This window comes from Oryctolagus cuniculus, chromosome 8, assembly GCF_964237555.1.
Source record: "Oryctolagus cuniculus chromosome 8, mOryCun1.1, whole genome shotgun sequence".
NCBI classification, from domain to species: domain Eukaryota; kingdom Metazoa; phylum Chordata; class Mammalia; order Lagomorpha; family Leporidae; genus Oryctolagus; species Oryctolagus cuniculus.
In genome coordinates this window covers 139,123,188-139,150,930 of record NC_091439.1, presented here as the reverse complement: position 1 = coordinate 139,150,930, position 27,743 = coordinate 139,123,188, and the positions used below count along the sequence as shown (strand labels likewise).

At 42.7% G+C, this 27,743-nt stretch overlaps 1 protein-coding gene across 14 annotated transcripts in view; it reads left to right on the top strand.

The window, feature by feature from the left end:
* Positions 1–27,263, top strand: part of TMEM144 (transmembrane protein 144) — a 60,220-nt gene extending 32,957 nt beyond the window's left edge. For 8 of the 14 annotated variants that reach the window (XR_011378563.1, XR_011378565.1, XR_011378562.1 and 5 more), the window contains 5 exons: positions 606–725; positions 2,739–2,836; positions 8,738–8,791; positions 13,803–14,143; positions 14,780–16,267. Coding sequence is in view for 6 of the 14 variants with exons in the window: in XM_070048275.1 (XP_069904376.1) it covers positions 606–725; positions 2,739–2,836; positions 8,738–8,791; positions 14,780–14,863 (356 nt within the window). In the remaining 8 variants the exon portion in view is untranslated. Of the gene's footprint in view, positions 1–605; positions 726–2,738; positions 2,837–8,737; positions 8,792–13,802; positions 14,144–14,779; positions 16,268–27,065 lie in introns of those variants that run through there. The other 6 variants (XM_051831691.2, XM_070048275.1, XM_017350138.3 and 3 more) reach the window with 6 other exon arrangements.
* The last annotated feature ends 480 nt before the right edge of the window (positions 27,264–27,743 follow it).

Genomic DNA, 27,743 nt, shown 5'->3' with positions numbered 1-27,743 from the left:
AAGCTACACTACACCCATGTGTGTGACCAGAGGACCACCAGCTTAAATGGGCAGGCAGCGTGGCTGGTTTCTCAGAGACTGGGCCAGTGTCATGTGCTGTTAGCTTACGCAAACAATTGAGTAAAACTTTTGGAGTAACTTCCTGGATCTTTCTGTGTAGTTGTCAACTGTAGCAGAAATGCTGGTCTCCACATTGATCAATAACCACGTGAAACTGCACACCAAAATACTTTGAAGCTATACCCCCACTGCAGTACAACTGCTGCAGTTATTAGCAAAAGTAGATCTGCAGACCTGTTCTTAAAGGGGAGATAGTAACATCACAGGCACAGAATGCTTGTAGTGTCTTATTCAGCGTTCCAAGATGGTCATAAAATCTAGCCTTTTAGATCTGATCATAGTAACCGATTTACTGCCTAGCATTTCTAGGATTTAAATATGTTAATTTTGCCATATGAACAGCATATTGAAAACTAGAGTGACGAAATATAATTAATAGTTCCTTTACTTTTATGTTAGTTTGATGAGTTTGTTTTATTTTCAGAAATCTAAATGTGTCTGAAATGGTTAAAGTGATGTGTGAGTTACGTATTCTGTGTTTTCAGATTTGGACTATGTGTTTGCACACTTCAGTGGCATCTTTCTTACAAGTACAGTCTACTTTCTGGCTTACTGTGTAGTCATGAAAAATAGTCCTAAACTGTATCCTGAAGCAGTCTTACCAGGTAAGACTATTTCCTGCAGAAACTCGTCACACTGTGAAAGTATTATCCTGTACTTACTTAGCTTGAATAATTCTAAGTGTTCATTGCCTTAATTGCTATGGTGCAGTTCACCATCAAATATGAAGAATTTAAAAACCAGGAACTGGATATGAAATGTTAGTCATTATTACAAAAGCTTAATTTTTTTAAGATTTATTTTATTTATTTGAAAGATAGTTACAGAAAGAGGTAGAGCCAGAGAGAGACAGAGGTCTTCCATTCTGCTGGTTCACTCCCCAGATGACTGCAATAGCCAGAGCTGAGCTAATCCAAAGGCAGAAGCCAGGAGCCAGGAGCTTCCTCTGGGTCTTCCACATGGGTTCAGGGGCCCAAGGACATGGGCCATCCTCTATTGCTTTCCCAGGCCACAGCAGACAGCTGGATCAGAAGAGAAGCAGCTGAAACTCGAACCAGCGCCCATATGGGATGCCAGCACCGCAGGCTGGGGCTTTAACCCGCTGTGCCACAGTGCCAGCCCCCAAAAGTTTAAATTTAAGCAGCAGTTAATCTCAGATCTTTTCCTGTGCTAACACATCTTCTATAATAAGCGTCAATCTTTAGTATTTGTTTTTCACTGTCTAAGGATTCATATTAGAACTCAGGATCCTGAGACTTTATAAGAAAAAAGTATCAAAAATAAGAATCTTTAGTCACGTAGGAAAACCATTTAGCCTGAAATAAGAAGATATTGTTATAGAATTCAAAAGAGGTGTGAATTAAATTTTTTTGTACTTAGTCAATCCATTAGTGGTTGCTGATTTAAAAAAAATTACTCAGGGATAGCCTTTAGGCTATATCTGAGTGTCTAGGTTCATGTCTTGGCTCCATTTCCAATCCAGTCTGCCTGAAGATGTACACACTGGGAAGCAGCATTGATGGCTCAAGTGTTTGTGTCCCTGCCATCTATGTGGGAGACCCAGATTGAGTTCCAGTCTCCCAACTTTGGCTTAGCCTTGTCCTGGCTGTTGTGAGCATTTGGAGAGTGACCAGTTGATGGAAGATCTCTCTGTTCTCTCTATGTGTCTCAAGTAAAATGAAAATAAGTAATTGTTTTAAATCCTGGTTTAGGAATATAGGTCTACAAGTAATCTTTTTTTTTTTTTTTTTTTCCTGACAGGCAGAGTTAGACAGTGAGAGAGAGAGAGGTCTTTCTTTTCCATTGGTTCACCCCCCCAATGGCTGCTGCGGCCAGCGCACCGCGCTGATCGAAAGCCAGGAGCCAGGTGCTTCTCCTGGTCTCCCATGCAAGTGCAGGGCCCAAGGACTTGGGCCATCCTCCACTGCCTTCCCGGGCCACAGCAGAGAGCTGGACTGGAAGAGGAGCAACCAGGACAGAATCCAGCGCCCTGACTGGGACTAGAACCCGGGGTGCCGGCGCCACAGGTGGAGGATTAGCCTAGTGAGCTGCAGCACCGGCCTACAAGTAATTTTTTTAAAGAATAAAATAAAGCATAAGTCAGATTTATTTTGAATGCTTGATTGATTTATACTAAAGTGTGCCATCTTTTATGGTAGAATACTTACTGAGTAGCTAAAGTATTGGGAGATTTTCAGCTGGTATTTTCACTTAAATACTAGTGTTTTTTCCCTTAGCTTAGAATGATACATAGATTAACATGAAGCTCTTCCTATGTCTTTAGAGTGAATGGTACTTGCAGATGTCATTCAGACCTAAGATCTAGTGGCTTCCCTAGGCCTGTGTTTACCACCCAGTCTCTACTTCAGCCACTCTAAAGGGGACTTTATTTAATGTCAGTGAAGTGGAAGGATCGATCATTCCACCCATAGGAGTCAAGGGCGGGAAAATTATTTGGTTTCTAAAATGACTATAAAACACAGTTCAAAACCCATGCTGGCCACCATTGTGGGTAGGAATGCGTTCTTCCCCGCACTTTGATCTTCTGCTGTAGAAAGTGTGAATCTGTCCTGTGAGGAGTGCAGTTTGTAAATGTGTCCTGTCTGTGGGTGTTGCAGGCTTCCTGTCGGGAGTGCTCTGGGCGATAGCCACCTGCTGTTGGTTCATAGCTAATCACTCTCTAAGTGCCGTGGTCAGCTTTCCAATCATCACTGCTGTGAGTAGCTGAATTGTTTCTTTCAAATGTTTGTTCTGCAAATGTAAAGCTAATTTTTCCGGAGGCATTCCTAGAACCACTGAGGGCTGTCATGGAGTCTGAGTTTTCAGCAGTACGAGGAATAGAACAGGTGCAGGTAGATAAACTAACAAACACTCATCCTCATCGCATTGACTGCTCAGGAACACTTCTTATCTCATTTTAATGGGTTTATTGATAATAAGCTGTAATAGCCCTGTAGATCATTGTTTGATAATTTTGCCTAGTGTCATGTTGCGTACATGGAAGGGGTAGGAGTTTTGGCCTAGAGTTTAAGATGCCACTGGGACAGTCGCATCCCGTATCGGAGTGCCTGGGTTGGAGTTCCGCTGTCCTCCCAGTTCAGGGCACTGCTAATGTGCACAGTGGGAAGCAGCGTGATGACTTCACTAGCTGGTTTCTTCCCATAGAAGTTGGAGACCTGGATTGAGTTCCTGGCTCCCGGCTTCAGCTTGGCCCAGCCTCAGTCATTGCGGGCATCTGGGGAGTAGAGCAATGGTTGGGAGTTCACACACTCTCTCTCTCTAGTTTCTGTCTCAGCCCCTACACCTTTCAAATAAATAAACATATTTTTAAATGTTTAACATTCAAGAAAAATGTATTTCATGAAATGTATATTGAAATTCAGTTTTTTCACCAAAATAAACTTACTTCTCTTTTAATTCTAATTTCCACAGATGTTTTGAAGTACCCTTATATTTTCTAGTTATAACAGAATTAATATGAATTTATATGATAGTTTTATAAATATAAAAATGTTTTTGTTAATTATGGTCTTTCAAAAAATACATGGAAAATTTTAAGACAAAAATGTATTTTGATACAAAAAAAGAGATTGATGCATAGTTTTCTCATGATACTCATTCTACATGAACTTTTTGAAGAGCCCTCATATCACTACACTTGGATCTCATGACAACCTTGAGAGATTGAAAGTACTTTAGACTGCCTGAGAAAGCACTAAGGGACTGTCTCTGGTGATACTGTTTATCATGGAGTATGTCATATTAATTTGCTTCATCTGATTTTTTAGGTACCAGTTATATAAATGTAATCAGATAACAAAAAACCGGAAGTGTTTCCTTTCGCAGGATAGGTAGTGACAGGATTATCCCAATTTTAAAGATTTATTTATTTATTTGAAAGGCAGAGTTACCGAGAGGCAGAGGCAGAGAGAGAGAAATCTTCCATCACTGGTCCACTCCCCAAATGGCCGCAATGAATGGAGCTGGGCCAATCCGAAGCCAGGAGCCAAGAGCTTCTTCGTAAGGAAATGGAGGCAATAGCTAAGAGCATTGTCCCAAATCACACAGAGTGGAGATCTAAAGACTCCTGCTGAGTGTCCAGTACCCCAGGCTACTTTCTGCCATCAGCATGGCATCCAGTTTAGAATTTGTTTCAGGTCATTACGATACTGGACTGATCCGTACTTCCAGGAGCTGCTTCAGTGGTGGGGTGGGCTTTTATGTCTACCACAGACATCTTACACTGCCCACCAGCTGCTTACCTGCATCCCCTGCTTCCTAAGTCACATCACAGAATTTGCCTGAAATGTTTTAGTAGCACACCTGTGCAAACCTAGAAAACTGGTTTTTTAAAAAACATGTTGTCTACTTTAGAAAGCTTAGCATTTGAAGATTTATTTATGTATTTGAAAGAGTTACAGAGAGAAAGGAAGATAGAGAGAGAGAGATCTTCCATCCACTGGTTCACTCCCCAGATGACCACAACAGGCAGGGCAGGCCCAGGCCAAAGCCAAGAGCCCAGAGCTTCTTCCAGGTCTCCTACATGGGTGGCAGGAGCCCAAGCACTTGGGTCACCTTCTGTCTCTTTTCTCAAGCCATTAACAGGGAGGAGCTGGATTGGAAGTGGAGCAATCGGAACGTGAACTGGTGCCCTTATGGGATGCTGGTGTCGGAGACGGCAGCTTTATCCACTACACCACCACTCTGGACCCAAAGTTTGATTTATACTCTGGGTTTGAAAGAGTATGTTTTTTACTGTTGTAGTGTGCTTATTAAACAGTTTTCACATGTAACTGAAGTCAAATAATACAGAGATTTAAAAATTTAAATAACCCACATTTTTGACATTCGTAATCCCCATCGAGGGAGAATGTCCAAATCTAGCAAATTCTAAGGAATATCTTTAGGTCCACAGTCCTTATAATTAGAATGACAAAGGAAGCAAATTCTTTCCAAGAAGGATTTTTGTTGTCCATCATTTCAAGACTATTTAATGTTAAATGTGGTAAGAAAGGGGCCGGCGTTGCGGCATTGTGGCATAGAGAGTAAAGCCGCCACCTGTGTTGCCAGCATCCCATATAGGCTCCGGTTCATGTCCTGGCGGCTCTGCTTTTAATTCACTTCCCTGCTAATGGCCTGGGGAAAACAGCGGAGGATGGCCCATGTTTGGGCCCCTGCACCCATTTGGGAGACCCGAATGAAGCTCCTGGCTCCTGGCCTTGGCCTGGCCCCATCTCTGGCTGTTGTGGCCATCTGGGGAGTAAACCAGCCAATGGAAGACCTCTTTCTCTCTTTTTCTGTAACTTTGACTTTAAAAAAGAAAATATAACAGGCAATTAGGTATCATGTTTACCTGTAAATATTTGAGAGCAGCTTTGTAGAGAAAAGTAAAGTATACAGTGTATGCTCCTCATTTACAGATACAAATATTATTTGACAGTATTAAGTTCCACTAGTAAAAGAAGGTACAGAATTGATTAAAACAGATCAAATCATTATTCACAGCAAACTTAAATTTTTATCTTTATCATAAGAATGATGTGCATCGTAAGACAGTGATTTTGTTCTTTTAATCAAATTATATTCTTAAACAAATATAAACTTTGAGGCAAGTTTACATAAAATATACAGATATAATTCAGTTAAATGATACAAATAGGCAAACACAAATAGAAAATCAAAGCCATGGCAAAGAAAAAGGAAACAAATAGCATAAAAGGCAAATAGTTGCTGTGATTAGACAGTTGATTTTACTCTGTACTTCTAAAACTATAACACAACGTTTAGCTAATTCTTATTAACTGTTAGCTTATTATTTCTTTAGAAGAAACCTATTTTTTTCTAGTACTAATTTCTTTATAGAACTGATCATATGGGGACTTTTGATGGGGACATAGAACTACAAATAAACAAAATCATTCACTAAAATGTTACAGCAGATGCAGAAATGGTTATCCTAATGTTTCTTGTATTGAGGTACGGCAAAGACTGGGAACGAAACATGAAAGCTTAATGCTGTGGACAAAGTTATGGAGGTGTGCACGGAGGGTTGGTGGAGGTGGTCTCTGGCCTTTGAAGACTGAAAGGGTCCTGGTGTCGCTTCCTGCTGTGCTCTGGCCCCTCCCTATCTGGGAAGGATGGGTATCTGGGGGAATGGGAGGGAATAGGTCCTTGCTGCTACCAGGTTCTTGCTTGGTTTCACTTTTGTCACTCTGTGCAAGGACACCCTTATCCTTCTTTATTTTTTTCTTTATTTTATTGACATTCTTTTTTATTATATATTTTATTTACAGTCTTTATTTTATCTCTTTGGTTGGGCTAGATTCTTTTAACAACCACAAAATTTGAAACATACCTATCACCTAGCTTCAGCAATCACGTATGATCCAACTTATTCTATCAAAAGTTCGAGATTTGATCCCAGCTGCACTGTTCTTCCCAGGGACACATGTTCTCGTGGTTCTATATCCCGTGGTGATCAGACTGTTTGTTGCTTAAGAGCAGCATCTGTCCTGTGTCTAGCAAGTAGTTAAAGCAAGTAGTTAAAAAGCCAAAATGGAGAGGAATGCACCCCACATAGCAGGGGCACAGACCTGTTGCTACTGCTCCAAGTCGTCCCTGCTAATTCTAAAAGCCAAATCCCATTTTTCCACAGGTTTAGCTTCTCAAGATAGTACCATGCTCATTTTGGTTTCAAAGGCTGATTTATACTTTTTTGGATTAATTTACAAAGGAAGACATAAAATCCCAGCAGCCAAGACCGCAGCCACCGTCTGCCATGGCCTTCCTTTCCGGCTGTCCTTGGTGGGAGGCAGAGACTCCCGGCCTTGACCGCTGTGTGCGCTACTTTCATAAGGCGCTACTTTCTGTTACTACGGAACTCTCTGCAGTAGCCTTTAGACCACGTCCAAACTGACATTTAGAAAACCGTCAGACAAAATGTCTAAAGGTGTTATTGTGTCACACCACATTCTCTGAAGGGAAATGGATTATTTTTACCCAGAAACCTTTTATTTAAGGTGTAGAAACCTCATGCATTTCATAAATACGAATTTAGGAACGTAGTGATTCTTCCCACCCTACCTGCACTCCCACCCCAACTCCCACCCTTTTCCCTCCTCCTTCTCCTAGGGAAGTGAATTATTAAAGACAAAAATTCTTGAGTGACTGCATGACTTTAATATTATTTATTTTTTAAAAAGATTCATTTATTTATTTGAAAGAGTTACACAGAGAGAGAAGGAGAAGCAGAAAGAGAGATCTTCCGTCCACTCATTCATTCCCCAATTGGCCGCAACGGTCAGAGCTGCACAGATCCAAAGCCAGGAGCCAAGAGCTTCTCCCTGGTCTCCCACGTGGATTTAGGGGCCCAAGGACTTGGGACATCTTCTACCGCTTTCCCAGTCCATGGCAGAGAGCTGGATCTGCAGTGGAACAGCTGGGACTTGAACCGGTGCCCATATGGGTTGCCGCACTGCAGACGGTGGCTTTACCCACTATGCCGCAGCGCCGGCCCCAATGTTAATATTATTTATCCAGTTTCTCCCATCCTATGGAAGGTCAGTGTGAGGCTGTCTGAAAGATTCTTGTGCTTCCTGTTTGATTTGGATTTCGAGGCTTAGGACCTTATGGGATTGGCAAAAGACAGTTCTTTGACCTATGTCTCTAGCTCTTTTGATGTTGACTTTTCAGATGATAATAAAGAGTGTATTTATCGCTTCACTTGCATGCCAGGAGTGGAACCAAACTTTGTTGACCTGGTCATTTCGACAGTTGGTGTAGCGGCAGATGAAAACCATTTAGGATCATTGATGTGAGACTCCTCACATTTCCTGCAGGGTGTGGAGGGAAATCATAATGATGATATAATACATTTTGTACACAGAGACCATTATTAACTCAAATGGCAGTTTTTCTCCTCCTTGGCTAAAATAATAACATCAGATTTGAATGGCTTACAGGTCTGAAATATCAGGATCATTCCTTGTCTTCACTTCCTCGCATGTTGGTCGCATTATTTTATCCCTGCCTTGTCTCCTGACCAGTGACCCCTGTGGTTGCTTTTGTCATTATGAGGCTTTTTTCTCTTCCCATAAAACTATCTGCAGCGTTCATTAGCACCCAGTGTTGGATTATTTGATTGCTGCGCCATAATAATTATCAGTACATGTTTCTACATACATGCTGTGTCCATACGTACGTGAACGCACATTATTTGTCAGGCCCCAAAGAACACACCATTACCTCACACCAAAGAAATTTAGAAGCATATTCATACACTTTATCTTATTAATTCCATTTCTAAAATCCTAAGGAACTAAGTCAGTGGAGAAAAATCTGTTTTCTGATTAAGTAGTTTATTATAAATATATACATTAAAGTATATTCTGTGGCACAGAATATCATAGCATCGTCAGAATGATAAAATGAAGAACATAGAAAAAAGAGTCATTTTTTTACTTTATATTACTTAATATTAGCATAATGTGGAATTATGGTTAAGATTATGGGCAGTTTTCCCTGAAAATATTTTTATTTGCTGTCCAACTTACACTATTTACAGAGTACAGTCATAAGAAAATACCTAGTTTAATAAAAGTTTTTATCTTTATTTAAGGGCCCAGGATTTATAGCTGCAATGTGGGGTGTCTTCATGTTTAAAGAAATACAGGTATGTATAAGAAAGGGCAAATTTAGAAAACAGGAATATGTCCAAGTAAGAAGCGTATTCAACATTAAGTTTCTGAAATCTGTATGTGGCTCGTAAGCCCAGGGCAGAAACACACAAATGAATTTGACAGGTAAAGTGTTGAAAATGTTCCGTGCCTATGGAGGGAAGCAAGCCGAGAGCCAGGGTAGTTATTATGAAGCGTCGTGTACGCCTCACTGCACCAAGAGGGGAAAAGACTTCAGTTAACCTTCATTGCCCCGAAGGGATTCTAGTTAAATAACTCAACAACATATGAAAGATTAAGTGCTGGGGCCAGCACTGTGGTTTAGAAGGTTAAGCCTCCATCTGCAGTGCTGGCATCCCACATGGGTGCAGGTTCAAGTCCCGGCTGCTCCAGTTCCAGGGCAGCTCCCTGTTAATGTACCTGGGAAAGCAGCAGAAGATGGCCCAAGTGTTTGGGCCCCTGCTACCCACATGGGAGACCTGGGAGTGAACCAACAGATGGAAGATCTCTTTCTCTCTCTCTCTCTCTCTCTCTCTCTCTTTCTCTCTCTACTTCTGCCTTTCAAACAAATATATCTTTAAAAAAATTTTAAAATGCTAAGTATAAAATGTCATATATAAGCAGAATAAAAGGTTTTTGGTTTGTTTGTTTGCTAGTTAGTCCAAAGGTAAATTACCCTTTGAAGCAAATAAGATAAGGAGATACAGCTTTATTTTAGTCCTCATGCTTCCCAAAGGCCTCCCTGTTAAACCAGTTTAGTGACTGCTGGCTACCACCATTTCTTCCTCTTTCAAAAGCAAATGATGGGGATGTAAAACCTAGCTCTGGTGTGTGTGTGTGTGTGTGTGTGCGCAACAAAAATTACTTTAGAACTTTTTTTCCTAGGGAAAAGATCTTTAGTTGTTGACTAAACACGAATGATGCTTTATAATAGTTTTTGTAAAGGCATCGTAAATCCAAAGACTCTCTGTGGGGACATCAGAGACGCGGTGTTTTCTGTTGTAACATGCAGTTGTTTTAACAAATAATGCTGCTTCCAGGAAGATATTAAGTTGCTAATCTCTGGACAGCATCAAGTGGAAGTATTTCTAGCTAGCTGACCTTTAAAATGATTATTCAGTTTTGGATTTGAAACATCCCGATGATAATAAAAGGTCTCAATTAAAAGAGCCATCACTTGATAATACAAGTAAGAGTCTCACATTAAGCTAATATTTGGCCTATAATCTGGATTTTTATTTCTTAAATACACAAGTATAATCTAAAACATTTACAAATACATGTGTTAAGTTCATATGCATTTCTCATTTATTTTAGTTGTAGTCACTTTCTATAAAAAGTCACTAAGTGCCCAAAATGTGTTATAAATCTCCCTACAGATATTTCACCTACATCACAAAATATTTATTTGTATTCAACAATTTGACACTGTCTTAGAAAATCACAAGTTAGTGATTGTAGCTTGTTTGCAATTATAGGTATAAAGAAGCACACACTAAGAAAGCATTTGAAAATTATTTTGGTCACTGTTGCAAAAAAAAAAAAAAAAAAACACTCAGTCAAAAATTGTCTTAACTTACACGTAAGAGCTGTCTTCACAGGCAGAATTCCTAGCCAGAAATCTTAGTACTAGTTCTTCAGAATCCTCTAAAAACATCTGAGGCAGAGTCTGAGTTTTTTTCCCTAAAAACATCTTTTAAAAAGACACCTCTGACCAAACAGATCATTTTAAAGGCCCACCTACACCCAAGAATGGTTTAATTCAGGAATTCAAGGATAGCTCGTAACATGCAAATCAATTAAAGTTACTGACTACAATATTGGGTAAACAGAGGGAACTGGTAATGTACACACTGCTCACCTCGCAGTCAGCGAGGAAGGAAGCCTGACCTGGACAGAATGTCTGTGAAAAAAGCATCAGAGACATGTGGCTCGAGTGGAACAGGATTCTCTGTAAGTTGGGAGTCAGCGCTTTCTCCGTTGCCACTATCAGTCAATATTTTCTGCAGATCCTCGCCAGTTTGGTAAGAAATAAAGGAACTAATATACGAAAGGAAATGAGAAAAGTGTTACCTACAGGTGGTCTTACCTTTTAAAAAACCGTGAAATAATCACCTGAAAATCTTAAACTCCAGTAAGATCAGATTCAAACACGATTTACTTCACCGCAAAAACTTACAGTCGGGCATAGACGGCAAAGCACATTGAAGAGGTGGAGACTTCCCACAGGCCCTGGGGAAGCAACTCACACTTCTCAGCAGGTGGTGCTGTCCACTTCCATGCAGTGGGAGTCCAGGGAAATCCCAGAGAAGCACTTTTTTTTTTTTAATTTTCAGAGTAAGTTCTCAAGTTTGGCTAAGTATGTATTTAAAATAGGCCATAAACATAAAAATAAGCACATGCCCCCTCTTTCTGAAATATCTGCAACTTAGATTGAGAATATTTGCTTATAAAGTAAGAATTTTTAAACATTAGAAATGACTGCTCTTTTCTATTGATATGAAGAGAGAGAGAGAGAGAGAGAGAGAGAGAGAGAGAGAAGGCTGAAGTGAATGTTACTGACCCCAACAGAGTTAAAGGTAAAACCCGATCTGTCTACCTACAAACAAAAGTTAAGAGGTGTCCAGAGGTGCTTCTGATTCAATGCAGATGTTTCATTGCCTCTTTCTAGCTGTTTTAAAGGAAAGTTCTGAGTACACACCCACCAGGATAGTCCCCTGGAAATATTTGTAAGTGTTTTTATTAGAAACCACACCAAATTCTCTAAGCTTCTAAGAATACGAAAGCAAAGCCTTTATTTTTGTGACTCTTAGATCCTACCAGGTCTGTGTCTTGAAGCTGTTCTTGGAGACAAGTATTTTATAGTACTCAGCTTAACAGGTGCAAGGACTAGCAGGGGACCCAAGGACCCTTGTGCCCAGGAGCTCAGTGATATGCTTTCAACATCATCGCTCAGTCAGTCGGAAATTTTGCAATCCTAATCTTCTTTTAAATCCCATATCTGTTACTCTTTGAAAATGTTGTTTTAGAGTATTACATTGGTAAACTATAAGAAGTTATGATTTCACCAACACACTTTAATCAGTGTGTGTACAGTAATAACAACACAGGGAGTTATTACCACGACAATTTAAAATTGGCTACTTCAGATAAAGAATGAGCTCACCTGTTATATTTTATTATTGTTTTTTGGCAATAGTGACCCTAAAATACTTCAGGAATTCAGGCTAACATCTTTTGACTTTGGAAAGAGGGCTAGCGTGCTTTTTTGAGTGTTAATATTCACCTTTAACAAAGGAAAACTCTTGCTCTTGCTCAAATATATTCAGCCCTTTTTTCTCGAGAAGAGTAAGCAGTTGGGACAGGTTCGTAACCATCCCTGACAACATTATTCATATGTCCACAGATAAGAAAAAAAATGAAGCTTAGAACGTAGTCACATAATTAGGATGTAGAGTGCTTATAATGTAAGCCCATGTTTAAAAATTTAAGTAATTGCATCAATTTCTAATGGACAAAGGACGTTTGGAAATCACCCGCGTATATTCGTTCTTTGAACAAATATGAAGACTCTAGAAAAAGTTCATGGAAGATGCGTATTATCAAGAAAACTAATGTGGGTTTTAACGATTTTTGTACCAAAATAAACTCATCTTTGAATTTCATTTTTCTGTGAACTTTTTGAAGTGTCCCCATATTTGTTATGTTTAGTCTACACTGCTAGTACTGTCTACATTAAGATTAAAGTTTTTACACCTAAGGAAACAGATGTTGGGAAACCCAGAGGTTCAGTGCGTGTGTGTGTGTGTGTGTGTGCGTGTGCATAAATAAACTGCTCTGTACTTGGCAAACCTTTTGTAGACGCTGTGATTAGAGTGACTTCTAGTAGTGCGGAGGCCCACAGTGAGTCAAACAACTCAACTCACCCCACCCTGACATACAGAGCTCTATTTCAAACAGAGGCAAAGTGACCCATGCTAACCCAAATCTTGACTAAGTCGCAGAAAGGAGAGCAGTGTGTGCATGTGGTCAGCCTGGCCTGGCCTGCCCGAAGTCTAGTTTCCTGTGGGAGCCCTGGGAGAGCTTCCCTGCCTGAGTTTCTCTCAAAGCAGTCACAGCCTACGCAGAAACCCCCTCCCTCATTGCAGGGAGAAATGGGTCTCTCTAAGCCTTTACTCTGAAGTAAAGAAAAGCCGCTCCTTTGCCTGGCTGTAGGAACCCAGGCTGGGGCTTGGTCCTCACTGATTTCCCGCATGAGCACAGAAGAGGGGCTGTGCGGTGGTGGTGGTAAGGGCTGGGGGGCTCGCAAATTCAGACATCCCTGGGGTCAACCCCTTATGAGCTCTCTGCCCCCAGTGAGCAGTGCAGCTCTGTGGAGGCCCAGCATCCCATGCCCACAGCCTTCCCTGAAGTTTTACCCCAAACTGGGGAAGTCTCAGGCTGCAGTGCGGCAGACCCAGAGGCAAGAACGTTCACAGGAGAAAGTCCTCCTCTCCTTTCCCCGTGGATGGGAGCAGGCTGGGTGCCCCACCGCTACCTGGAGTAGCCTCCTCCCTCTTCCCTGTTTTCTGCCCAGAACCCGTATGTGTCTTCTTTGTGACTTAAAATTAATCATTGTTGTTTTTGCTATTTTTTTAAAAAAAGGAGGTGTTATAGTATTATATGATTTGACTCTCAGAAGATCTGAATGTAATGAGACCATAATACTAAAGTCAGAGAGATGCTGGTCCTGTTTCATTTTGTGACACTCAACCCTTGCCTTAGAGTACTGGGGTCTGTCTGCAAAATAGATACAGGCAAATTCAGAGAGGAACAGCCAGGACAGTAAGGGAGCTTGAAACCAGAGTGGTCATCAAAGAAGCTAAAATACTAAGCAGGAAAACAGACACCTATGGGCGTATGAAATAGGTATTTTTCAGTGTTGGAGGGTTTACCTGTGGAAGAGGTACTACCACTGACTGGTCTTTATCCCTAGAGGTAAGACATGCGGGAAATCTTTCTGCTTAGCACAGGTGGATAATTCTGTTAATCCAAAGATGGACCGGGTTACCCCGGGAAGCGGCTGCTCTCCATGGTCTCAGCTTTAAGAGCCCTGTCCCATTCTTCACACCTCGCGCCACGTCTCCGCCTCATCCTTGGGAATCCTCTCCAGCCACCCACATGCTCCTCATCGCCCTTCCTCTGGAGCATGCAGCCACTTTCTCCTGGGTCCCCTCGCCTCCGTGGGGCCCCTGGAGTCTGTCCACCATCTCGCAGAAATGTGTGGACGAGCACATCTGACCTGTTCACCGAATATGACTGCCTGCTCCCTGGATGTCTTCCTGTGGCTTGGAAAGCAGAGCCCAGAGGTATAAATGGCCTAATAATCCTCGTGGCGCCCCAGCAGTTGGGACAGCACCCCCACCTCCAGCACCGTCTTGCTTTGTGTACCGCTCACTGCAGTCAGAGCGTCCTCCTATGAGTCCTGGAGAAACGCGCTTCCTGTGCACCTAGCATTCCTCCTTCCTGAATGCCCACTCGCTGCTCCTTCCCCTGGCGAACTCGTGGACGCTAACAGGTGGAAGCTCAGCTTCCCTACCTGAGAACCCAAATACTAAGAATCCGAAAACACGCTCTCAAACTGGCATGCACTTTCTTACTAACGCCCCCGTCATCATGCACATTCTTGCACATTCTTTTCTGTAAGTATTTGATTTCTGTCCGACTAACTGCATAACACCCTTGTTCTGCTGTCACCATTTAACCCTAGTAGAAGTGGAGGCAGAGTGGGTGCCCACATGCGTTTCCTGAATACGCCAATTAATAAGGGTCTTGGAGGTTTCCAAGGTGATCTGGGTGATTACTAAGAGAGACTATCCAGAAAACAAAAGCATACAGGTGGCAGGAGCGTAGCATCAGCAAAGCCCCAGAAATCCCGAGGGTCTGTGCTTTTGTGTGTGTTTGGTTCAGGCTCTTTTTCACTGCAGTCATTTCTTATTACTCAGGGTCTGAAAAACTACTTATTAATGACACTTGCATTCTGCATCATCGTGACCGCCGCGCTGTGCACTGCGTTTTCTAAACTCTGACGACACCCGGCCAGCAGATGGCAGCAGTGCCCGCCAGAGCGAGCCCGGCTGCGATGCGTTCCTTCACACACCTGCAGCCTCTGCACCGCTCCCGCCGTGGGGGAAGGATTTTTCTTCTTCAGAGCAGCGTGAGAATGAAGGAAAACTGAATTTCTGCCAAGTACAAACATGGAGGACTCCTCTGGCGAACTGTCTCTGAAGAAAGTTCGTCCCGGGTAACCTGAAGGTCTACAGTCCTGCACACTGCCACAGGCCGAGCCCAGTGAACGAGTTCGGGCCCGAGGCTCTGGCCGCAGCCTGGGGAGCGGGCACCGGGCTGCCTCACCGTGCAGTCAGACTGCACAGGCAGGTCTCTGCTAGAGGAAGGCATGTCACAGTGGGTAACGACGTTAAAAATGCCGCTTCATTACTTTTTGCCAGAATTTGTTTTTCCAATTAATGTTTCCCAATTCCGTCCTATCCACCCATCTACGCTCAGAGTGCCTTTGATTATCTCCAGATAAAGTCCGTCCTGAGAACACACACGCGTCACGCCATGGGGAGTGTGTGCATATTATAAACAGACACAGTTACACGCACAGGCAAGTACACACACGCCCAAACGGAGGGAAATTCTACGGTTGCTAAGTGAGATTTTTAGTTTATCAGTGATAATTTGAGTGGACCAGTACTGCTTGAATACACATTTGTTTCCTGAAATAGGCTTCTCTAGACAACCTTTTGCTGGCAGTTTTCCAGCTTTCATTTTGTTTTTGTCTTCCTTTTTAACTGGTGGTTTCTAGTAGGCAAAAGAAAGTGGCAGACCTGCTGGTAGTATTTCTCTAAGAAATGTCTTTAAGAAAAGGGAAATGGAACTGGGCTAGTGCACACGGTTTATAGTAAGACCCCTATTCAAGTATGCGTTTCACTGCTTCCCACCTGACTCTGCTGGGGAACCAGCAGCTCCTACGGGCACGACCACTGAGGCGAGCCGGTGTGGACTTAAATCCCACCTGTGCGCCACCTCAGCCGTGTGACTCGGGAAAAAGCCCAGAGCCCTCTGTAGCCGATTCTTCATCAATAAAGTGCATCACGAAGCTGTTGTGTGGGGCCAGCTGGTGGAAGACTGTAGAGTGTGTTCGTGAGTACTTGGCAGGTGTTCTATCATCGTGAGCTATTAGGACGGCGTGCTGTTGGAGATGTAGAAAAATGTCTCTAGATCAGAAAGTGCATTGAAAAACTACTCCCCTCCCCGCTGAAACACTTATTACTATGAATTCCTAATAAATAATACTGGAGTCCCATTAATTATTGAATTATTAATGCAGATACATATTTCACTGTAACTTCCTATAATCCTTTCATTTTAAACTGAAATGTCATTAAATTATGCTGATCAGTGGAATAAACTGACATGGTACAAAAGCTGTTTTTCTTGTTTAAATGTATGTTACAACCATAAGGCCAGCGCTGTGGTGCCGTGAGTTAATTTGCCACTTGAGATGCTGGCATGCCATATCAGAGCACCAGTTCAAATCCCGGCTGCTACATGTCTGATCCAGCTTCCTGCTCACACGCCTAGGAAGGCTGCAGATGATGGCCCAAGTACCTGAGCCCCTACCACACGTGTAGAAGATCAGTCTAGGGTTCTGGCTCCTGGCTTCAGCCAGGCCCAGACCTGGCTGTTGTAGCCATTTGGGTAGCAAACCAGTGGACAGATCTTGATCTCTTTCCCCCGCCATTCTGCCTTTCAAATCACTAAATCTCATATGTATTACATATATATATATATATATATATATAAAATTTTATAGGCCGGCGCCGTGGCTCACTAGGCTAATCCTCCGCCTTGCGGCGCCAGCACACCGGGTTCTAGTCCCGGTCGGGGCGCTGGATTCTGTCCCGGTTGCCCCTCTTCCAGGCCAGCTCTCTGCTGTGGCCCGGGAGTGCAGTGGAGGATGGCCCAAGTCCTTGGGCCCTGCACCCCATGGGAGACCAGAAGAAGCACCTGGCTCCTGGCTTTGGATCAGCACAGTGCACCAGCTGCAGCGCACCGGCTGTGGCGGCCATTGGAGGGTGAACCAACGGCAAAGGAAGACCTTTCTCTCTGTCTCTCTCACTGTCCACTTTGCCTGTCAAAAAAAAAAAAAAAGAATTTTATAGATATTTGCATTATTCTTTAGCTTGAGATTGCCAACCTATATGCAAAATTAATTGTGGAGTAAAGCAGTTAAGAAAAATGGGGAGGGGAAGGTCACATTAATAGTGTACAGTTTCTGCTGCCACCCAGTAGCTGCAATGTTGGTAGCAGATGACATTCCAAACTCAAAGCCCCCTTGCGATGTTTCCTCGTTCTTTCCCTGAAAGTTCCTGCATTTTTTGCTTTAACAGTAGGTCTGATCATTTATTTTAAGTTTCTGCTTTCTTAGGAAAACTGCAGAGGGCACCAGCACCCTTCCACGCCCCTCTAGGGAAACTGCCTCTCCTACCTGAGCATGAAACTGTCCAGACGCCTGCTCCAGGAAGTGGACTGGAGTCATGTTCTCTAGCCTGCTGCCTGGCATTAAACCTTATTTTCTCAAAGACCAGCATCACAGAGTGTGTGTGTGTGTGTGTGTGTGTGTGTGTGTGTGTGTGTGTGTCTGTGTGTCTGTGTCTCATGACAGTATGACCCCTGCTCCAGGAAGTGGACTGGAGTCATGTTCTATATCTTACTGCCCGACATTAAACCTTTTCTCAAAGACCAGCATCACAGATTGTGTGTGTGTGTGTGTGTGTGTGTGTATGTCTCATGACAGTATCAGTAAGATCAGTGTGGAGGAGACAAACCAAACAGCTGATGATTTAGAGGTCAAAAAAAGGACAGGTGGCAAATCTCCCTTGGTTTGCTGAGCCTGCAAAGTTAATGCTGAACTTTCTTGAGGTTTTGAAAGTTTACTTTTTACTGGTTTAGCGTGCCTAATTCTTTCAATATTTCTGCATCTTATCTCATCAAGTGGCACCTAACACTGCCTGCCATCTTGTGGCCAGATAGGGCACTACAATTTTAAGCTACAAGTGGAACCTTTGAGGCCCCATTCAGGCCATGGGAACTTCCTAAGATAGAAACAGCAAATCCTACTATGTTTTAGGACTGATAGTACAGCACTTCTACTGAATTACCTTCTTTACTCTGCTTGCACTGATTTATCTGTATGTACATCTACTATACCTATCTGTATTCATAGTAATAAAATGGAAAACCTTTTGAGTAAAAAGGAAGTTGTAGAGAACCATGCACATAGTATGATACCAGTTAGGTAAAATTTGAGTAACCAAAGTCATATATAGCCTCTATAAATACATATTTCTGTAAAAAATTGAAGATCCACATCAGATTCCTAAGTGATGGCTTTTTTTTTTTTATAAAGACTTATTTATTTATTTGAAAGTCAGAGTTAGAGAAGGAGAGGCAGAGAGAGAGAGAGAAAGAGAAAGAGGTCTTCCATCCACTGGGTCACTCCCCACTTGGCCACAATGTCTAGAGCTGTGCTGATCCAAAGCCAGGAGCCAGGAGCTGCTTCTAGGTCTCGCACGTGGGTTCAGGGGCCCAAGGACTTGGGCCATCTTCCACGGCTTTCTCAGGCCATAGCAGAGAGCTGGATTGGAAGTGGAGCAGCCGGCACTCAAACTGGTGCCCATGTGGGGTGCCAGCACTGCAGGTGGTAGCTTTACCTGCTGCTCCACAGCACCAGCCCCTACATTCACATTACTTTTATTATGGAATACTGATAATGTTTACTGTATTTTATCATTGTTACTTTCTTACTATGCCTAATTTATAAATGAAACTTCACCATACGTTTGTGTTATAGGAATAAATATTATGTGTACAAGGTTCAGAACTCTGTGCATTGCAGGCATCCTCCGGGGATCTTGGAAGATATCCCCTGATGATATGGGGGGACTACTATAGTTTGAAATAAAAGAATATTCTATCTCGCCCTCCTAGAGAAAGACAAAAGAACAGATCTGCACTGAATTTTATGAAAAAAATTTTGGAGAAAAAAATTAAATGCTTAAAGCCAATCTGTTTAAATGGAATTATTATGGTGAAAAATAATAACTGGGTATCCTCTCTCTCCTTTGGCTGAGAGCACTCAACTTTCACACTAAATCACTTCCCAGAGGTTGGTAGTCAGGTCTGTTTTCACTGCAGAACCTGAAGATTAATTATTTCTTGCTCTGGTAATAACTTCTCTGACTCAGTTCATGTCAACAAGATACTCTGGAAACAAAACATGTTTTCTGAAACACTTTACATAACACAGCTTTATAGATCTGCCTTTCACATCTAAGTTCTTAGTGTAGGAAATTAACTTCAAGCAATTTTTCCATCCAAAATGGATATCATCTTCCTTTTCTCCAAAATATTTGAACTTTATATTGGCACATATCCATGTGACAGTTAAAATTACTGTGAACCCTTGGAGAGTTCAAGTTGTATTCTTTATATCAGGAACCTAGCCCAGTGCAAGGCACACAAAAGATAAAGAGTGGCTTTTTCGGTTTTGATTTTTTTTTCTGGTGTACTCTGAAGACCATTTAAAATTGTTATCCAGAATGTATTAACCAATGATTCTGTTAAAACAATTCCTTAGTACTGAGTCATAGCCATGAATATTCACTGAATGGTTTCTTTGCATCTGGGGTTAGGCAGTAGGTGAGATATTAGGTTAAGACAGTAAAGCAGTCATAGAACTTAATCAGAAAATCCCAAAGAAATCACATTAAAATCTTAGAGGCCAGAGGAGTAAGCAGCATTTGGAATGCCGGCATGCCATATCCAAGTGCCAGTTCCAGTCCCAGCTATTCCACCTCTGATCCAGCTCCCCACTAATGGATCCTGGGAGGCAGCAGTGATGTAGGCCCCTGCCGTCTACATGGGACATCCAGATGGAGTTCCTACCTCCTGGCTTCAGCCTGGCCCAGCCTGAGATGCTGGGCCTCTGGGTTGAAAACCAGTGGACACAAGCTCCCCGCCGTGCTGTCTGTCTCTGTCTGTCTCTCTCCCTTTCCAGCTCTGCCTTCCAAGTAGATGAAAATAAGTAAACATTAAAAAATAATAATCAGTAGCCTTAAAAAATAAATTAATATTACAGAATGCAAGAACCAGCTGCTAAGGGGAAGTACATAAAAGTGAAGCCATAAAATAAAGCTTTAGCTACATTAATCGTTCATGAAACCCAAGAGACATGTAAAGCAACTTCCTATTCTGATGGTATAAGAAAGAAAAGAAGACCACTGATTGCACTGTTTGTAATTTACTGAGTTTTTTTTTTTTTTTTTTTTTTTTTTGACAGGCAGAGTGGACAGTGAGAGAGAGAGACAGAGAGAGAAAGGTCTTCCTTTGCCGCTGGTTCACCCTCCAATGGCCGCCGCTGCAGCCGGCGCACCGCGCTGATCCTGGCAGGAGCCAGGAGCCAGGTGCTTTTCCTGGTCTCCCATGGAGTGCAGGGCCCAAGCACCTGGGCCATCCTCCACTGCACTCCCTGGCCATAGCAGAGAGCTGGCCTGGAAGAGGGGCAACCGGGACAGAATCCGGCGCCCCAACCGGGACTAGAACCCGGTGTGCCGGCGCCGCAAGGTGGAGGATTAGCCTATTGAGCCACGGCGCCGGCCTGAGTTTTTTTTAATCATGCATGGATACTACATGTTGAAAAAAGTCCTTCAGCATGTTTTGATACTCATACAGCTTTTCTTGTTACTGTTAATATAGTGAATTACACTGACTACTTTTCAAATGTTTATCTTGCATTATTGTGGTAAACAATTTTATCAAGATGTATTATCTTTCACATGTATTCTTTTCGTTTGCTTTGGTATTCATGAAGGTATTCCTCTGTTATATCAGAATAGGACTGGCTTCAAAAGGTCTAAGAATTGATATTATTCCTTAAGTAGGTGATGTATTCCATCAGTGAAGTCATCTGGGGCTAGTTTTTTAAAATAAATATAGGGTTCTCAGGTTATGTATTTCTTCTTGAGTGAGCGTTCCTTGTTGGTGTCTTTCAAAGGAAATTGAAAACAGAAATTTCAAAGGAAATTTCATGTACGTTATACATATTTTTGGCAGAAGGCTCATAATATTTCATTATTATTCATTTAATATTTTTGGTATCTGGAGTGATGTCCACTTTCTGAGTCCTGGTACTGGTCATTTATTTTTTCTCTCTTGTTCCTGAACGCTTTAACTAAAAATTTACTTATTTTCTTGACTTAGTTAATGAATTAGGTTTCCTTGAGGTTCTTCTTTCGTCTTCTATTAACTTACATTCTTCTCTACTGTTTTTGCTGCCTCCTTTGGAACTTACTTGCACCTACTTTTATTCCCTTTCCCTTTCTTCTAGAACTCCAGCTACATGTATTAGATCTGAATTTTTCCCACGGCTCTCTGATCCTCTTTATTCTTTATTCAGCTTTTTTCTTTCTGGTTCATTTTGTGCAGTAGCTCTTGCTCTTTCTCCAGTGTTTCATGTATTGTTAACCCCATTCAATATAGTTTTCATTTTCCCACCAGTGGAAATTTACTTGGATTGCTTTTCTATGTTCAGTGTCTGTCTTAACATCCTTAAGCTGTCTCCTCCTTATCCAACATGTGGAATGGGACTGTAATTGCTGCTTTCCTGCCGTTGTCTGCTAGTTCTTTAATCTATACCAGTTTCTAAATTGATTTTCCTACTCATTGTTGGTCATAGTTTCTGCTACTTTGCATACCACGGGGGTTTCGTTTCGAAGCTGCATGCTGAGAATTCGGTTACTGGGTGCTACACTTGGTGCCCTTCTGTGATTCGGAGCTGTGTTCTGGGACCCGTGTGGTTACTTCAGTACAGTCTTTTCTTACCCATGTCCCAGCAACCTGCAAATTATGCAGAGCACTTCAATAAAAGACATCTTCTACATAAAATGTGCTCCTTTTATATAAAATTTTTTAAAAAATAAAAGACATCATCGGGGCCGGTGCTGTGGCGCAGCAGGTTAAAGCCCCAGCCTGCGGTGCCGGCGTCCCATATGGGCACCAGTTTGTGTCCTGGCTGCTCCTCTTCCAATCCAGCTCTCTGCTATGGCCTGGGAAAGCAGTAGAAGATGGCCCACATCCTTGGGTCTCTGCACCTGCATGGGGGACCCGGAAGAGGCTCCTGGCTTCTGGCTTCAGATCAGCTCAGCTCTGGCCATTGTGGTCATTTGGGGAGTGAACCAACAGAATGGAAGACCTCTCTCTCTCTCTCTCTGACTCTACCTCTTTCTCTGTAACTTTTTCAAATAAATAAAATAAATCTTTAAAAATAAATAAATAAATGACATCAGCCAGCGCCATGGCACAGTAGGTTAATCCTCCGCCTGTGGCACCAGCATCCTATATGGGCACCGGTTCTAGTCCCAGCTGCTCCTCTTCCAATCCAGCTCTCTGCTATGGCCTGGGAAGGCAGTAGAAGATGGCACAAGTGCTTGCACCCTTGCACCCACATGGGAGACCAGGAAGAATTACCTGGTTCCTGCCTTTAGATTGGCGCAGTTCCAGCCTTTGCGGCCGTTTGGGGAGTGAACCAATGGACGGAAGACCTTTCTCTCTGTCTCTATCACTGTTTGTAACTCTACCTCTCAAATAAATAAATAAAATCTTTTTAAAAAGATAATTAAAAGACATCCTCAAAGTATTCCCCAAAGACTTTATCTTATTACAGAATTTTTGAACTAAATACATATATTGTTCTTTTAAAAAAAAAATATTTGAAAGAGTTACACACAGAGAGAAGAAGAGGCAGAGAGAGAGGTCCTCCATCCACTGGTTCACTCCCCAACTGGCCGCAGCAGCCGAAGCTGCGCCAATCCAAAGCCAGGAGCCAGGAGCTTCTTCTGGGTCTCCCCCACAGGTGCAGGGGCCCAAGAACTTGGGCCATCCTCTGCTGCTTTCCCAGGCCACAGCAGAGAGCTGGATAGGAAGTGGAGCAGCCAGGACTCAAACCGGTGCCCATATGGGATGCCGACACTGCACGCGGTGGCTTTACCCGCTACACCATAGCGCCAGCCCACATTGTTTTTGAACATAATCTTAACATTTTTTTCACTAACAATTATGGAATTTCTATCATAATAACATTTTATGTATTTAATGTATTATGTAAATGTTATATATTTAATGTATTATGTAAATGTAAATGTATTATGGGGGCCGGTGCTGTGGTACAGCAGATTAATGCCCTGGCTTGAAGCTCAGGCAGCTGTGTGGGAGACCTGGAGGAAGCTCCTGGCTCCTGGCTTCGGATCGGCCCAGCTCTGGCCATTGTGGCCAATTGGGGAGTGAACTATTGGATAGAAGACCACTCGCTCTCTCTCTCTCTCTGCCTCTCTGTGTAACTCTGACTTTCAAATAGATAAATCTTTTTAAAAAAATGTATTATGAATCAATGGACCACTAACTTCATAATCCTATGTCTAGTCCCGTAAGTGACAACCGACTGTATTTCTTTGTCATTTAGGAGCTACAGGCCATTTCAGTTGATAGATACATTACTACACATGGAGAGAAAATATTTTCTTTTATTAGATTGCACACAAATTTCTTAAATGTCTAACTATGTTTACTGATAAGGCGTCTTTAACTTCTTCCGTTTCTTGACAAATTCTCCTTATGGTTCAAGGGAGAGAATAATACAATGTGTTTCTTTAAGATTGACATTTTTCTCTCATCAAACATAAAACTCTGGACACAGTCGGATGGTATGATTTAGTGGTAGCTCATCTTAATATGCTATTGATTCCTGAAGTCAAAGACAGTCTGGAACTCACTGAACAATCCACGGAGTCACCCTTTGCAAGTTGACCAGGTCTCTGTACCGGGGGACAGCCCTATGACCAAGGCTCCGGCAGCCGTCCCTGCTTTGCTGTGTGTGTCACTCTGCCTCTGCTGGTCGCCCCACCCAGAGCAAGTCCACACTCGAGCCAGCCCCTGTGCGCAGTGCTGCCGCCTTCATGCAGTCCATCTCATCCATTGCATCAAGGTGCCCAGGGTCAGGCTCTCACACACAGAGGATGGCCCAAATGCGTTTGGCATCACTTTCTAAGTCCATGTGATTCTGCAAATAAGGAAACTGAGCCTAGTGCATCGCAGAGTTGCCCACCCAGTCACCTAATAGTCCCTGAATGACAGCCATGAGTGAGGCACAGGGACAGATGTGGGGCCCAGAGAGGCCTAGGTGTGGAGAGGCGCTTACATTTCAGTCTGCAAACCCAGCTGGCAAGTCGTCTCCCTGAGCGCGCTCTGCCCGCTTGTCCCTCCCGCTCAAAAACCATTTTCAACACCGCTCCATTTCTCCACCTTCCACCAAAACACTTATGTTTAAATCTATACAAATTTAAATATCTTTTAAAATTTTAATTTAATTAATTAACTTGTTTGAGACGCAGAGAGAGCAAGAGAACTAGCTCTCAACCACCAGCTTAGTCCCCAGATGCTTTTAACGGACAGTGCTGGACCGGGCAAAGCCAGGAGCCTGGAACTCCATCCAGACCTCCCTCCTGAGTAAAATGCATCCAAATACTTGAATCATCACCTGCTACCTCCGAGGATCTGCACAGCACAAAGCTGGAATCAGGAGCCAGAACTGAGTAGCCAACCCGGACAGTCCTATACGGGACGCGTCTGTCTTCAGTTCTAGGACAAGTATCCACCACTCACTCCCGTCCATCCTGAAGCCCTCTGGCCTTACCTCAAAGCTACAGACATTTTGGTCTGAATATATACTTCTCATCCTCTTAAGATTCTTCTCCCATTAATTTAGATAGCCAACACAATAGTTTTACGTAATAGGTACACAAGAAAAACTTACTGCATGAATTAAAATCATATGAATCCTAAAGACTTCATTCTCCTCCGCCTTGCGGCACCGGCACACCGGGTTCTAGTCCCGGTCGGGGCGCCGGATTCTGTCCCGGTTGCCCCTCTTCCAGGCCAGCTCTCTGCTGTGGCCAGGGAGTGCAGTGGAGGATGGCCCAAGTGCTTGGGCCCTGCACCCCATGGGAGACCAGGATAAGTACCTGGTCCTGCCATCGGATCAGCGCGGTGCGCCGGCCGCAGTGCACTGGCTGCGGCGGCCATTGGAGGGTGAACCAACGGCAAAAGGAAGACCTTTCTGTCTCTCTCTCTCACTGTCCACTCTGCCTGTCAAAAAAAAAAAAAAAAAAAGACTTCATTCTTTTGATGCTATAAAAATCTCTCATCAATGTTTAGGTTTATATTGAAAGAAGCAATTTGAGAAAAAAGGGACACATTAAACTTCAAGGTAATTTACAATTTCACTGTGCGTCTTCAGCATAGCTCAGATTCAATAAAGACAATGTGTGAAACTTAAATAGTATAATGGGAAACTATTTTAAATCCTCCTTTGTTAGCAGAAAAAAATACTCATAAAAGTAAAGTGTCTAATTTTTGTCATACTCTTCAATTAGAATAGTTTATGATTAGAATAAGAAAAAGTGGTCAACCAAAATTACTTACACATTCCTCCTTTTTTGGTTTCTCTTTGAAGCTCAAGGGGTACGCTAGTAAAAATAGATTCTGTTGGCTTTCATATAAAACTGTCTAGCACGATGTTAAGACTAACCAGTGAACAAGAACATCCACATGCAGGATTTAATATCCTTCAGATAGGAAAATTTATATTCCAACCAAATTGGAATTGAAAATAATTCACTTCTTTCTTTAAAAATATTTATTAAGAGACAGAGAGATGGACAGAGATACAGACGGACTCCCATCTTCCGGTTCTCTACCCAAATGACTGCAGTGGCCAGGGCTGGGATGGGTCCCAGCGGGGAGCTGGAAACTCAATGCAGATCATCCGTATGATCCCTGAGACATGGGCTGCCCGGCCCCCAGGGTGTGCATTAGCACGAACACAGCTGGGAGCCCCAAGGCATCCTAGCATGGAATGCACGCATCCTGAACAGCATCTGAATTTCTAGGCCAAAATGCTCACCCTGACATAGTTAATTCCTTAAAGGTATAATAAAGTGTACTTCGGACCGGCGCCGCAGCTCACTAGGCTAATCCTCCGCCTGCGGCGCCGGCACCCCGGGTTCTGGTCCCAGTCAGGGCGCTGGATTCTGTCCCGGTTGCCCCTCTTCCAGGCCAGCTCTCTGCTGTGGCCCGGGAATGCAGTGGAGGATGGCCCAAGTGCTTGGGCTCTGCACCCACGTGGGAGACCAGGAGAAGCACCTGGCTCCTGGCTTCAGATCGGTGCAGCACCATTTGGGAGGTGAACCAATGGAAGGAAGACCTTTCTCTCTGTCTCTCTCTCTCACTGTCTAACTGCCTGTCAAAAAAATAAATAAATAAAAAGACCTTTAAAAAAAATAAAGTGTGCTTTGTTCTCATAAAGAAAAGAGGGTCCATACTGGAAGGTGTGTCTAATATTTATGCAAATAACCACCAAAATCACTAGGCTGGGCTGCTGGATTAAGACTATAGATCTTGACGTTCTGATAATAGTTTATGTCTCTGTGTTCCTAAAAGTTTCTTTCTGACTATAAAAACATAGCATTATATCATGCATAACCTATTTTCTTAAAATGTAGGTAGTCTTAAGAAAGCCAGAAAATTATTCTTTTCCATTATTTTTTCATAAATTGTGACACACAAGAAAGCCCAAATCTCAAGTATATAAGGAGTCAGCACACAACACCATGTGCTGTTTATAGCCTTGTTCATAGATTGGAAAGTTTGTAAAAACTAGAACCTATACCAGCAGGAGTCATTCAGCCTTAATAATGAGTAGTGTTGTAGTCAGGTGAGATGGTTAAGATGGAATATTCACACAACATGAGGTACTAGTCTCTGTACTTTTAGTTTTTATTAATGGATGTTAGATGATGGTTCATGTAACTCATCTGTATAAGTGCACCTTCAGATTTGACCACCAGAGGGCAGTATAGGCTTTAATTGTAATAGTCTTAACTATCAACTGTTTTGGTTTAAGTTTCACTCTCTCCCCTGCCCCTTTCCTCCTTCTCTCGATTAAATCTCGTCTGAAATGACCATGCTTTGCCATTAAAAGACCTTTTAAGACCTGAACTGGGAAAGAAAACCATTATCTTATATTTCATAGGCTATCAATCCAAATCTGCCTGTGCCATCTGCTCTTCAGTCCCTGGGTTTTCTTTATTCTTTTACTTTGTTTTCTAGGAATCAAAGACATCACAAAATAAGTCCATTTGTCAAGTTCTTTAAGCAGAAGAGTGTGTTCTTGCCCTAGAATCTGCAGGACACAGAAGAACTCTCACAGCCTGTGCCGCCGACATTGGTGAGCATTGCTGACTAAATATTCTTCCAGAAGCCACGTTTTCCTCTGACCCGACGACAAAGTCATCATCGCTAAATTGTCAGGCTGAGTGGCCTCAGGTTTCTCTGAGACACGATGATCATACTTTGGCTTCATTGCATTCTTCAGGTCACGGAGACCTGGGACTGTTTGCCCTGTTATTTCTGTGGACCTTATTTTGTGCAATCAAGAGGCTGAAATGTTTTCCCAATAAGCTCATTAAGTCCATCATTTGCTGCAATGAGATGTTCAACAAATCTGGATTCCTATGGGTGCTGCCATCATGGTAGACTGGATTGAAGGTGTGTCTCAGGACCTGGGTCCCAGGCACAGCACATTTCTCAAAGAAAACTGTTACACATAGAGGGAGGTAGCAAATGGGCCTCCTGTTTCTTTCAGTTCAGAAATACCTCGTGGAAAACCATCATGATACAAATTCCATGGAGATGGGGTAAGTTGGACATGGCTAAAATACTCAAATCATAAGGAGTGTTTCAGAATCTGAATTTCTCTTTATTTATTTATACACTCACAGCCATCTA